Raw genomic sequence first — 14,144 nt, 5'->3', positions numbered from 1 at the left:
CCACCAACAAGCATCCCTGGATTCCCCATGAACATCTGATCAAATTCTACCAACAGATCTACCCTGCCAGAACTTTGTGCCAGTAGATTGACAGAAAACTAAGCCACATAAATTTCCCATTGTCGTCTGTATATCAAAGCTTCCAATAAGATTATCACCTAAAGGAACAAAAATATGATGTACAGTACATCGTCTGCCCCTTTTGAATTTATTTGTTTGTTTTATCAAGTACATATTGGTGGTATAGAAAGATATAATAATATTTATATACATGATATTAGTAAGAAAAACATTAGGACAGGGGACAGAAAGCACTCTGGTGCACTTATGCACGCCCCTTACTTGAATTGTACTTATTTATGTACTTATACTTATTTGAATTGAATTATTTAAATCTGAATTGTACTTTTATATCCTATAGAAAAACAAATCCTATCAAGAGTCACTAATATCTGAAAAGACAAGCTGGTTGGTTCTGTGGAATGAAATGGTTAATGCCCAGCATTTTTTACAGAGACATCCTGTTGTGCTTAGTTGTCAATAAAGCCGCATCAGATGACTTCTCTTCCTCCCTCCCTACTCAGAGAAGGGGGGGGGGGAAAGGAGAGGGCTGAACTTTTCTAGTGATGGGGTGTGGTGAAAAAGTGTACATGCTGCAAGAGAACTGCATGTTTTCTGAGGTCAGATTTTTTCCGGGTGAGCACGTGATCCCACAGTAAACGTATAAGAGAATGAAGGAGGAGGAGGACTGCTTCATTCAGAAACCTCTCAGCCTCTGGACAGAAGAAAGCAAAACGACAACAGAAAGACAAAAGAAAGGATAGCAAACAACAGAAAACAGGGAACAATGGCTCAGCACACTGAAGGGTGAGTGTTGGCTTTAAGACATTCATATACGTTTATATTCGGCATGTACTTTTCTCATTCACAGATGTTCTACATTAGAATTCTTGGTATTTCTCTAACAGATCTCTGTGATGCCAGAAAAGAAAACTTTGTCTGAAAACTTTGTATGAATCCACCATTCTAAATGTTAGACTGATATCTGTAATTTTTCCCAAACTCTTTTTTTGTCCCAAGAAATTTAACTTTTTGTTTAAACATATCTTGTCCTCGAAGAATAGAGAGGTCCTTTCCCTATTGTCTAGAAAGGATGCTCATCTTTTTCTCTGGTTTCCTAAGATTGCCAATTTAACTTCTTTGTTAAAGGGCTAATGAGAAATTCTTTAATACCAATTCTACCTTAAATCACCCCCTTTCTTTCACATCTTCAATAGAAAGTTTCAGGACCTTTCAGAAGCCCTGAAGGAACACACCAAAGATGTTCACGAAGAGGCAGAAAACACAGAATTCATGAAAGTTTTCCAAAAGGGACAGGTGTCACTTCATGAATTTAAGGTACATATTTTTGGTTTTGGAGGAGCAATGGTTTATAGATAAATTGCAAATTATTTTCATGTGGAGTTAGAGAGTTCAGCCTGACATTAGGCTATAGATGCAATATAATGTAACTTGGTGTAAAAGAAATGAAGATGTGTAAGTACAATATAATGTAAGATGATTTTGTAAGAAAATTGAACCAGCTTATTATCCTGGGCACAGGAAATTGGGATAACTCAGATTACATTAGAACCCCAGATCCTTCAAGGCTCCAGCTGTCCCATGGAAGACAAAGTACCAGGTGGAAAAAAAGAGTGGGTAGATTTGTTTGAGGGAAACCCCCCCCCCTCCTTTTAAATTCAGTACTGGAACTGAATTTAAAGATAATTATGTAGTTTTAAATTTCTACTATTTATTAACTTCAGTGGTACAGCCACTTCTGTGGTAGTATTTAAAGTCCATAAATTCAAACCAGATCAAATGTAGCAATTGGCAGAAGTGGCTGTACCATTGAAGTTAATACAGTATAAAATTCTGACTTTGACCTTCTTCTCCTTAATTACAATTGGTGTAAGCAATTTTGGTGCTTGACTCCACTGTAGCTAATTCAAGCAAATGCTTTGTCTTTCCCCAAGTATAAATAAAGATGCTATACCAACCTTAAATATATTTATTCAGAAATAATTTTCACTAGAACTTATTCCTAACTATAACTGAGAGTATAATGTTGGTTAAAGTTAAGGCATAATCTAAATACTGAGCTCAATATATTCTTAAGGCCTATATAGATTTTGCTTGAGAAGAGGAACTTTTTAGAATGCACAACTTTATAAAAGATTGAAACTATAGAATTCTGTAAATAGAATAATTAACACATGTATTACACATTAACAAAAAGAAAACAAGCAAGGAAAATAAATTATCCCATGATAAACCTGACAGACAAGTCTACTGTGCTAGTAAATATTGTTGTCCTGAAACAAAAACATTACACCATAGCAACATTACACCATATACACCTAGAGTGTTCAACAAGAAATCACACATTATATGTTTGTTGTATTTGCATAATATATTTAAAGTGAATTGAAGAAGTTCTAAAAGAAAAAAGAAAGGAAAATGATAGTGTAAATCATAGTTTACAGTTTTATGTTGAAATCACAGTATAGAAGGTGGGAAGACACAATCCAAGATTCATTTTTGGATGAGAACATATGCATTTTTGCAATGTATTAGTATAGGTAACCAAAGAAATGAGCAAAAACCTGAGTACTGTATTCATTTTCAGGTACAATTGCTAAACTATTCCCATTAGAAATAGTCATTAGATATAAATGCTGAATGGATAATGGATGCACAACTAATAAAACCAACAGAGGCGAAAATAAGGCAGAACATTTTTACTAAAGTAAAATGGAAGTGATGGCAGTACAAATAAAATTCTTGGAGATTAACCTGAATTGATCAAAATACTTCTAGCAAATAAGATTTTTAGATTTTTTTTTCTTTGTTGATTAGCTGTTCTCTAATAAACTAGATTGAGTGAGGGGCAAGTATAAACAAGTCACATAATTAACATAATTATTCAAAACTCCATTATTATCTAGAAAAAATGTAAATAAGTTTTGATATGTGTGTATGGTTGTGTAACATCAGGTCTAAATCATACACAATCCAAGTATATAATGATTGACTCTGTTGTTATTTTTCAGTGTAAGAACAAATAATGAGAAAGCAAATAGAATCAGGACACTACATTCTATTTTGTTCAAATGATCCCCCCCCCCACCCCAAGTTGCTGGTTACCAGCTAACTAGTTAGGGAAATTTCAGTGATTCATTAAAATTTGTCATTTCCACACAGAAGTTTTAATAGATAGTTTTTAAAAAATCCGGGAACAATTATTTTATTTTTTAAAATTGCTTAGTTTTAGAGGTTCCAGAAAAAATAGCAACACATTAAATTCACTATGAATAATCTCCTAAAGCTGACAAAGATTTACTACCCTTCTAAAACTGCTGATTAAGCAGCAACATCAACCATATCTCTCAGGTTTTCCTTTCCTTAATTCTCAGCTAGTACCTACTACAACATTTTATTTCTCAAAGGAGAATCTTCAAGTTATATCAGACTATTACTTTTTCATCTTCATCCAGCTATAGTAATTATACAGGCTGGGAATTATAGGGAGTTGAATCTTTTGAGGAGTCATCCCAACTGGATAGGGCTGTTTTACTGTTTAGGATGATCAGCTACTTTTGAGAAGTAGACAACTCACAATATAAAGACAAGGCACAGTAAAAAAAAAAAGAAAGAACTGCAACAGACGAAACTACAGACACTAACCTCAAGACAAATACATTCTACTTCAGACACCTAGATTAAAGGTTTCATCCATTAATTTCCATAATACTGCAGGATCTGCCAAGTGTGAAATACTGGGCTCAAGGTGGAGCCAAATGGAAAATGCAAGTAGAAGGGGCACCAACTCTTGGATAAAAAAAGGATTCTAATACAGTGATACCTTGTCTTACAAACTTAATTGGTTCCGGGACGAGGTTCTTAAGGTGAAAAGTTTGTAAGACGAAACAATGTTTCCCATAGGAATCAATGGAAAAGCAATTAATGCGTGCAAGCCCAAAATTCACCCCTTTTGCCAGCCGAAGCGCCCGTTTTTGCGCTCCTGGGATTTCCCTGAGGCTCCCCTCCATTGGAAACCCACCTCAGCATCACAAAAACATTGAAGTCCTCGAAACCCCACCTCCGGACCTCTGTGTTTTCGCGATGCTGCGATTTCGCTGAGGCTCCCCTCACTGCAAAACCCCACCTCCGGACTTCCTGCTGGGATTCCCCTGCAGCATCACAAAAACACGGCAGTCCGGAGGTGGGGTTTCCCATGGAGGGGAGCCTCAAGGAAATCCCAGCAGCGCAAAAATGGGTGCTTCACTGGCAACGGAAGTCCGGAAGCAGGGCATCCCAGCAGCGGCAGTGGGTTTGTAAGGTGAAAATAGTTTGTAAGAAGAGGCAAAAAAATCTTAAACCCTGGGTTTGTATCTCAAAAAGTTTGTATGACGAGGCGTTTGTAAGACGAGGTATCACTGTAGTTGCAGCCAACTTCCTTCCCTTATTTGCATATTCAAACTATTTTCTAGTAATCTTCATTTTCTTGTAACCTCTAAACACAGTAGTTTCCTCAAATTGTTGTGAAACTACTGGTAGCTCTCTTATCAAAACTAAATAAATGTTCCGTGGAATTTGGTTAATATTTAAAAGATATCTAATTTTGGTTTTCTGATCAAATGTATTTAGACCCAATATTACACAAAGTATTTTATCGAAAAACATTTTTAAAAATGGCACTGGAAAAACAACACCTGAAGTCTTTTTTCGTAAAAAGTTTCTGTAAATTTTAAAAGTTTGGTTGTATCTTGCACTGTCGGAAAATAATGCTAGAATAAAATGAGAGCCTAGTTTGTCTCTAATTTGTCTTATCTACTCTAGCATATCAAACTTCTCCACACAGGGTTGTAGGACCATTTGTAGCAGTAGAACCTTTTTATGGAAAGTCACAATGGATAAGGAAAATCACTACAAATTTTCTATACTACTTACAACCCATTGATTTTATCAAGAACATTGCCAGTGTAGGTTGAATCTTTTCCAGTGTTGAAATCTGTTAGTTTTAGGAACTTGATTATATTTCCTGTAGAATATCTATAATTGGGATTGAAACAGTCAACAAGGGAAGACTAATCAAATTTAATACATATGGTATTCCACAACTTTTTCTCAAATCAGTGAGGCAATACTACTGGATTCAACCTATTTAAGGCTGAAGATTTTGAAACCTACATGCAGCTAGAGAAATGAATGCCAATATAAAAGGTCACATTGTAACCATTCCAAATGACATGAAACGGAACACAATTTGTAGACGATCAAATAAAATTGCCCAGACATCAAATGTTAACAAAACTGAATTGGTTCCTAGCAGCCTTTTTTTAAACTTAAAATTGGAATTCAAAAATCATGAACACTATGGCTTTTTTTAATAGGAAGGTGAAGCTAAATGTCAAATCAAATAAATAATAAACATTTACGACTAAAGAGAGGTTTTGTAACTGTTTTCCTTTTCCTCCCTGTCTTTGTTTCAGCTTTATTTGGGTTCTCTGTATTACATCTATGTGGCCTTGGAGGAAGAGTCTGAAAGGAACAAGGACAATCCAGTCTATGCACCTGTTTATTTCCCCAATGAATTGAATCGCACAGCTGCACTGGAAGACGATCTGGAATATTTCTATGGTCCCACATGGAAGAAAGACATCCAGTATCTGGAGGCAACTCAAAAATATGTGGATAGGATACATCATGTGGGCCAGCATGAACCTGAACTTTTAGTGGCCCATGCTTACACTAGATACCTGGGAGATTTGTCTGGTGGCCAAATTCTGAAGAAGATTGCCCAGAAATCTCTCAATTTGTCCAATAATGGAAAAGGGCTGTCTTTCTTCAATTTCTCTGGAATCACCAACATCAGCAAATTTAAACAGCTTTATAGAGCTCGGATGAACAGTATCCCCATGGATTCTTCTACTATTGAGAAAATTGTTGAAGAGGCCAGAAAATCTTTTCTTTTGAATATTGAAGTGAGTAATTAGTCACATACTGTATATTTAGTTTTTGCAAACCAAAGAAATAAGTAATTTTAAGAAGTACAATTTTCCTACTTAAACATTGATTGTTGTTTTATCTGGTATACTGAAAAGAATGATTTGTCAAAAACAGTAACAATGGGGTGAACAATGCTATGATTTTCATAGAACTTTTCTCCGGTTTAATACCGAACAAAATTGTAGGAAAGATTATTATGATGCTGTAGTCTGGGTATAATAGAAATAATTAGGATGCATTTTAAAACGTTACTCTCTCAAATAAAACAACCTGTTCTATTAGAATCAACCGGTCTAAACAATAATAAGTGATTAATGTATTACCACGTTCTTAAAATGCAGCAGGATCCTACAAATGAATTAGTTTCATTTTTACAAAGGAGCACAGACTTCATGAAAAGGGGGGGGGGAAATCCCTGGGAAATATAGATGGTATTCAAATATATCAAAAATCCTTATTTAAATTCAGCCTGGGTTCTTTCACCATATTTTATATCATTTAATATCAATTGAATATTATTAAGATATTAAGCTATTATATCTCAAAGAACATTGTGGGAAAGGACAAAGGAGTTATAGCAGCTCTACTGAGAAAAAGTACAATGTTAAGAGCATCTTTATCTCAAAAGATAGAGAAAACTATAGTGCACTAATATTATAAATGTTTCATAATACCAGAACGTTAAGACAGTCAAAGAAAATGAAATTTGGATGATTCAAGACATATTTTAAAAAATACATCCTCATATTATGTATTGTTAACTACTGAATTTTATTTTTCTAAGATGTGGTCATGGCTATTAACACAGACATTTTAAAAAGGGGAATTATTGTACTTTTCAGAGTACAGTATAAGATGCACCCCCCCCCCCCAACAGGGTGGAAATGTTGGTGTGTCTTATACACAGGATACAGCCATTTTTGGCCTCCCAAAGCCCTGCCCCGTTGGTCCCAATTTTATGAAAAATGGGCCAGTTTTTCACAACAGGGTGTGCAGAGAGTTTGGGAAGCCTGCAAAATGCTCAGGGGTGGGAAGGGCAAAAACACCCATTTTTGAAAAAATATGTACCTCTATTTTGCAAAAATGGGAGCATTTTTTGCCTCCCCCAGCTCTTAGGAGCACTTTGTGCACCCTGTTTTTTGCAAAAATGGGCCCATTTCCCCCTATTTTTCACTAAAACAGCATTTTTGCCCTCCCTGGCCCCCAGGAGCACTCTGCAGACCACCCAAACCCTCTGTGCAACCTGCTTTTTGCAAAAATAGGCTGAAACAGGCCCAGGGAGGCAAAAACCTTTTTTGTTTTCTTACCTCTTTGTGCATCTTATACACCGGTATATCTTATAGTCCAAAAAAATGATAGATTATTTATTATAGTTATGCAGTATTTCCAAAAATAGAGACACTTTGCAATATAGAATTTAAAATTAAATTTATGTAATTAATTGATGATCTCATGGCCAATATGTTCCATACAGAGGAAGTTAAAATTCCATTGATACAAATAAAGTATTATATATTTGATTAGGAGAAATGAGTTGGAGCCTTTTCTTTTTCTCCTCTCGTTACTGGTATTGCAAATACATTTTCTTTACCTACAGATAGGAACATATCTACAGGAAGAACCAATTTTTATCTATTTTATTTATACATTAGATTTATAGCATTTCATATTCAAATTATATTCATATCCATTATTGCAAAGTACATGGCAATCGTTGAACATATTAAACATCCATTTTCTGTGTTGCTTTCTATATCAAAAGTTACACTGAAGTAGGAAGCTTGGAAGATAAGGAGACTTTCTAAATTCCTTATAATGGGTCTCACAAAATCTAAATTCAGGAATGAAGAAAAATAATACTTCTCAATTAAACTATGATTCATTTTTCTCAGGTATTTCAGGAGCTGCAAAAGTTGGTGAATCAAGGCAAGCCTCCACAGGACAATCATCTTGGGAAATCCAAATTAGATTTTCACACAACAGGAAGCAACAGAACACAAAGTAAGAAATTATTTTAGCTTTCATATTGTTTTTGCAACCATAATGAAAAAAAATATTCATTAACATTCAGTACTGTAATTGATTTTCTGTTTGATTTTACCCTGGATAATTGAAAAATCAGTATATATTATAAAATATGCCCGCTTAGAATTATTTTCACACCTTCCCTTGCCACCTACTTTCCCCTGTGCATCTAAATTATCTCTGTTTGGTACTATAAGCCATAAGTTAAACATGGAACATTTTGAATTACCAGTAGTGATATGAAAAAGAGATGGAAAAATAGTTTACATCTATACTCTATACAAGTGAAGTTCTATCAAAGAATGCATGTCAAAAATATTACATACAATAATCCCCAGAGAGAATGACAGGGGCATTTTGTCACATATATTGAATAATTTCATCATTTTTGTGATATCATGATGCACATATTTACCATGCTGATATCACCATGCCTTGTTATGAATTTATGTTCATATATTTGATTGCATAACTATAAGATTATACTTAACTTTTCATGGTTGTTCTTGCTTACATATTGTGCATTTCCTCATCACACTCTCATAGTTAATTCATTTAAAAGCTACAACCACCAAATGGTTGTCTATCATACAATTTAAGTCCACACGGTTGTAATATATTGTACAATAATTATTAGGTATAATTAGGTCCCACAGAGTGGGCCTTCTCTGGGTCCCGTCAACTAAACAATGTCGGTTGGCAGGCCCCAGGGGAAGAGCCTTCTCTGTGGTGGCCCCGACTCTCTGGAACCAACTCCCCCCAGAGATTAGAACTGCCCTTACTCTCCCTGCCTTCCGTAAACTCCTTAAAACCCACCTTTGTCGTTAGGCATGGGGAAACTGAAACACCTCCCCCGGGCATGTACAATTTATGCATGGTATGTTTGTGTGTGTGTTTGTTAGAAAAATGGGGTTCTTTTTTAAATATTTTAAAGTTATTTGGATTTGTTATGAATTGTTGTGTCTTGTTGTGAGCCGCCCCGAGTCTCTGGAGAGGGGCGGCATACAAATCTAAATAATAAATAAATAATAATAATAATAAATATTGACTCATAAACTTTGCAATGTTACTGCAGTATGCTTTACTTTGCAGAACTACTAGATACTAGGTATTTAGTGATGCTATGACTAAAACATTGTTGTGCTTAATGATTTAGTAATACAACCTTTCTGTTCCAGCTGGTTTTCATTCTGAACCATTTTTGTTTTCTTAATACAGTGCCAAAGGAAAAAAGTCAAGCACAGATGAAGCATACAGACCTGCCACCTAGCAGCCCACTCTTGCGTTGGACTCTCGCTCTTTTCTTCTTAGCAACAACAGTTGTTGTGGGCTTGTACGTTCTATGAACTGAAAAGAACTTAAGCACTTTTATTACTACTTGCCTATTCCTGAACTAATGCAGTTTTGTAAAAAAAAAAAAAAAAAGAGGGTTGGAGATTTAGGTTATCTTGCATTAGGCAGCCCCGACTCTCTGGAACCAGCTCCCCCGGGAGATTAGAACTGCCCCCACCCTCCTTGCCTTCCGTAAACTCCTTAAAACTCACCTCTGCCGTCAGGCATGGGGGAATTGAGGTATTCCCCCCATCCCCCGGGCCTATAGAATTTATGTATGGTATGTCTGTGTGTATGTCTGGTTTAATAATGGGTTTTTTTAATGTTTTTAAAATTTATTAGATTTGTTGTGTATGTTGTAAGCCGCCCCGAGTCTACGGAGAGGGGCAGCATACAAATCTAATAAATAAATAAATAAATAAATAAATAAATAAATAAATAAATAAATAAATAAATAAATAAATAAATACTGGAAGCGCTGAGCCTGACTATTTCTCCAGGTCTAGGTACTGTTGTTACCAACAGCTTTTTAAAAGAAGGTGGTGTCAAATACATTTCTCTAACGAACCTGAAATGCCACTTTATAACATGCCATTAAACCAATAAGAAGCCAAGATAAGAAAAGAATGATAACTTCTTTTTCTGCCATCTGGAATATGTGAGGAATAAATCAAGCTGTGATATTTTGTCCAGTGTTTCTGTGTAAGATTTTCTATATAGTATATGTTGCATTGCTTCTTTTTTTTGGTCCTAAAACGTAATAGAGTACTTACACTTTATGTGATACACTTCTACTACTTTAAAGCAGATTTGCCTTAGCAATGACTTTCAGGAATAGAAGAAAATGTTATTGTATTTGTACTTTGTACTTTTAAGTTATATGTACTTTCATTAAAGTTTCTTTAAGTTAACGCAACTGTGTACTTTTATGTGTTTATCAGATTGTTTGAAGAATGTTTGCCCTTCCACACTGAGTTATATAACTGAAAGAAATAGGTTAATCAGTACTCTACTATAAAGCTCATTTATCCCTGTGTTTGGGAAGATAATTATATCATTCAGTACAATAATTATTATAAAATGTTTTAAAAGTCAATATTGAAAAGGCATTTATTGAAAAGTCATAACATGTGATCTCTATAACAGCTGTTTATGTTTCAGAGTCCAGCAGTCCATACTTCTCAACGGCTTATTGCCTTAATGTCATTGGCTAATTTAGGAAGGGCCATTTTATCATATTTTAGACAGATTCAGGAAAAAATCATTTTGTTATGCCTTTTTTAAAGTCTAGAATATATTTACTAAAATTATAATAAAGCTTAAAATATATGAGGTAGGGACACTTGCTCAGGTAGCAATAAAGATATTAGTTGTATATGTAGTTAAACACAAGAATATTTTTATTTCCTAGAAAGAACACTGGCATTAATAAAATCTCATAGTGATCTTGATTAATTACAAATTAGCATCCAGTTCATATTCACATCCATGAAAAATAATAAAAATACCCTCATGGGCACAAACATGGAGTATATAGACATACAATAGTATTCTTTAATTCTAGCTCCTTTAGCTATTCAGTTGATTCTTGATTTCATTGAATTTATATGTTTAAAATAATATATTTCAATATCAAATGCTAACTTTATTTGCCATCCTTCTCCCAAAACTAATTCAATATTACATTATTTATATTTATATTAAACCTTTAACTAAATTTGACTTGCAATTATTTATGTGACTTATCACATAACCTTAACAAGTAATTTATGTGACTTGTTAAAGAGTCACCATGTCATTAAGTGAGACTTCAAGTGATAAGGACTTACCAGCACTTCTTTCCATTGACTCTACTTGTTGGAAGACAGATGTGAAGTATACAAATGGCGATCACATCACATCACTTTCCAATGGTCCTAAATGTTAATACTAATCATCACGTTTTCATTGAAAAATGACAATTTAAAAGTCTAATTAATAAATAGTTACTTTTTCAGCACCATCACAACTTCAAATGGTCACTAAAAAGGACAATTATTTTACAAAGTCTATCTGTACTCATTTGATTAAATTGGCCAAACTCATGCAAAGCAATTATCAATTTATACAACCATATCTGGTTTTACAGAACATAGCAAACTATACAACTATACAAACAACCTAATGTGATTACACAAACCCTGTTTCCTAGGAAATTAGAATATTTGTTTAGCAAAGAAAGTGCCCCCAATTATACAGAAAACTAAAAAATATCATGCTGCAAAAGACTGAAGAAACTGCCTTACAATCTTTTAATGAGTTTTCCCATTAAATTCTATCTGAAAATGAATTTTTAATTCAACAATAACTTATAGCATCCATAAAATTCTGCAGAGATTCACATGCCATTATCCTCACTACTCTTTCCCATCCTATCTTTTTTTCTTTCCATGTGAAAGTGGAAGAGGTGATAGGCCGGTTTAATTTATTTCAAGATTATAAGGCTACTCAATTCAGAAAGTATGACTCAGGCAGTGCACAACAAATACACAATACATCAACAAAAAAACAAAAAACAATGTACAGTGGTCCCTCGACTTGCGCGTTCTCGATTAGCGCGAAACGCTGCAACGCGGTTTTTCAAAAAATATTATTTAAAAAAAAAATATTAAAAAATAAATTTTTTTTTATTTAGACCGCCGGCCGCTCAATCGGGCCGGCAGGGAACAGAATGGAGCCTTCCGCGGCGGGGCTGGGGGAGCCGAGCCCAGCCCCGTGACATTCGCTTTCCTGCCACCCGCAGCCGAGTGATCGTGGGCTCCTTCGCAACCTCAGAGAGCTTCCTGGTTTTCGTGAGCTTTCATGCCCAGGAAGCTCTCCGAGGTTGCGAAGGTTACATCTTCCGCTGCCAGCCAGGCCATGCTGGCGGCAGCGGAACAATCGCTGGCTGTCAACTTTTCTTTTTAAAACTGGGCAGGAGCTGACTTGCCTCCCCAGTGCTAAAAAGCAAAGTTGACAGCCAGCGCTGCGAAACCGCCGAAACCGGAAGGGGCGAGGTGGGGGAGAACGGGAGGCTCAGCATTCCGTCAGCGATCTGGCGGGAAGACCAAGGGAAGGTTCCTTCAGCCGCCCAACACCTGATCCGCTCCGCAGCGCGGCAGCAGCGAGGAGCCGAAGATGGGGTTTCCCCTTTGCCTTTACCCCATCTTCGGCTCCTCGCTGCTTCCGCGCTGCGGAGCAGATCAGCTGTTGGGCGGCTGAAGGAATCTTCCCTTGGTCTTCCCCGCCGCCCACACGCAAACTCCACCATCTGCGCATGTGCGGCCATGAAAAAAAATGGCGCACATGCGCAGATGGTGGTTTTACTTCCGCATCCAGTATAACGCGGAAATCGGTTAGCGCGGGAGGTCTTGGAACGTAACCCCCGCGCTAATCGAGAGATCACTGTATATTTAAGTGTGTAATACATGCAGTGTTTCTAGTTAGCACAGTTATAATTGTACTTATAAGTGCTGTAAAAATCAGGAGCCACTTTGTATCTTTTTGCTTAATTTTCTATTTTTCCCTTTTCTTGCATTTTAATCAATCAATTTTATTTATGGCTAGGCAGCCTGAAATCAAGATACAAATACAGTGGTACCTCTACCTAAGAACGCTTCTACTTAAGAACTTTTCTAGATAAGAACCGGGTGTTCAAGATTTTTTTGCCTCTTCTTAAGAACCATTTTCTCCTTAAGAACCCAAGCCCGGAAAAATTTCCCCAGGAAATTCTAGAGTGGCACGAAGACCCAGCAAGTTTCCTGCCAGTCCCCCTTTAATCACGGCCATCTCGGGGTTTTCTGGGCTGCCAGAGGAGCCTTTTGGTGGCGCTTAAGGAGGCTTTGGCAATCCAGAGCGAATGAAGCATTTTCCTTTCTCTGGGCGCTTGGAGAGGGAATAAACCTCTGCCAGTGCACAGAGAAAAGAAATGCTCCCTTCGCTCTGGGCAGCCCAGAGTGAAAGGAGCGTTTTCCTTTCTCTGGGCGCTTGGAGAGGGAATAAACCACTTCGCTGTGGTGACTCCCTTGCCCTGCCTCCCATACACATGGCACGAGATTGCCTCCCAGAACGTCTGGGCACAGAAAGGCAAAAGGGGGTGCTTCCCCCTGGCCGGATCAACTCAGCTTCAGCCAAACCGAGGAAATCACCACAGTGAAGGAAAGGCGCCGGCTACAAAGCAAGTAAGTGAGAGGAGAGGGAGCCCTTCAGCATGGGAACGAAGAGGAAGCAGGTAGCAGCAGCGGCAGCCGGCTTTCAGTCAAAGGAGCGGGAGCTTCCCCCCTCTCGCGTGCCTGGGTTTCTCTCTCTGGCCCAGTGTATGGGAGGCAACCTCACACTGGGTGTATGGGAGGCGCGTGCTCCTCCTCGCTGCCTCAGAGTCCCTCTTTTTTTTAAGCCTTAAAGTTTTGGATTTTTTGATTCCCTTCACTTCACCTTCTTCCTTCGGCAGTGACTTCCTCTTCTTCCTCCTCCTCCTCCCACCCAAATTCCAAGATGATGATGATGATGATTATTATTATTATTATTATTATAATCATCATTAGATTTGTATGCCGCCCTGCTCCGAAGACCTGGAGAGGCTCACAACATTAAGTGCTTAAGTAGAGATACCACTGTATAATCTAAACTTAGCATTAAAGTTTTAAGGCTATCACCTTTAAAGCCCTAAATGGCTCAGGGCCAGACTATTTACAGGACTGCCTCCTCCCTCATACCTC

The 14,144-nt window shown here is 37.0% G+C and overlaps 1 protein-coding gene across 1 annotated transcript; it reads left to right on the top strand.

The window, feature by feature from the left end:
- Positions 1 to 730: 730 nt before the first annotated feature.
- HMOX1 (heme oxygenase 1) lies at positions 731 to 10,319 on the top strand. Its single transcript, XM_070756219.1, has 6 exons — positions 731 to 867; positions 1,278 to 1,398; positions 5,535 to 6,026; positions 7,944 to 8,052; positions 9,295 to 9,826; positions 9,879 to 10,319. The coding sequence occupies exons 1-5, from the start codon at positions 848 to 850 to the stop codon at positions 9,420 to 9,422; spliced, it is 870 nt and encodes a 289-aa protein (XP_070612320.1). The 5' UTR covers positions 731 to 847; the 3' UTR covers positions 9,423 to 9,826; positions 9,879 to 10,319.
- Positions 10,320 to 14,144: the final 3,825 nt, after the last annotated feature.

This window comes from Erythrolamprus reginae, chromosome 6 (assembly GCF_031021105.1).
Source record: "Erythrolamprus reginae isolate rEryReg1 chromosome 6, rEryReg1.hap1, whole genome shotgun sequence".
Classification (NCBI taxonomy): domain Eukaryota; kingdom Metazoa; phylum Chordata; class Lepidosauria; order Squamata; family Dipsadidae; genus Erythrolamprus; species Erythrolamprus reginae.
The sequence above is the reverse complement of the archived record's forward strand: the minus strand, read 5'-3'. Positions and strand labels throughout refer to the sequence as shown.

Excerpts from the sequence above, each read along its gene's own strand:
- HMOX1 (XM_070756219.1), top strand. The coding sequence starts at position 848 with ATGGCTCAGCACACTGAAGG. Across the intron at positions 868-1,277 it reads ATGGCTCAGCACACTGAAGG|AAAGTTTCAGGACCTTTCAG; the intron begins GTGAGTGTTGGC and ends CATCTTCAATAG. Across the intron at positions 1,399-5,534 it reads TGTCACTTCATGAATTTAAG|CTTTATTTGGGTTCTCTGTA; the intron begins GTACATATTTTT and ends TCTTTGTTTCAG.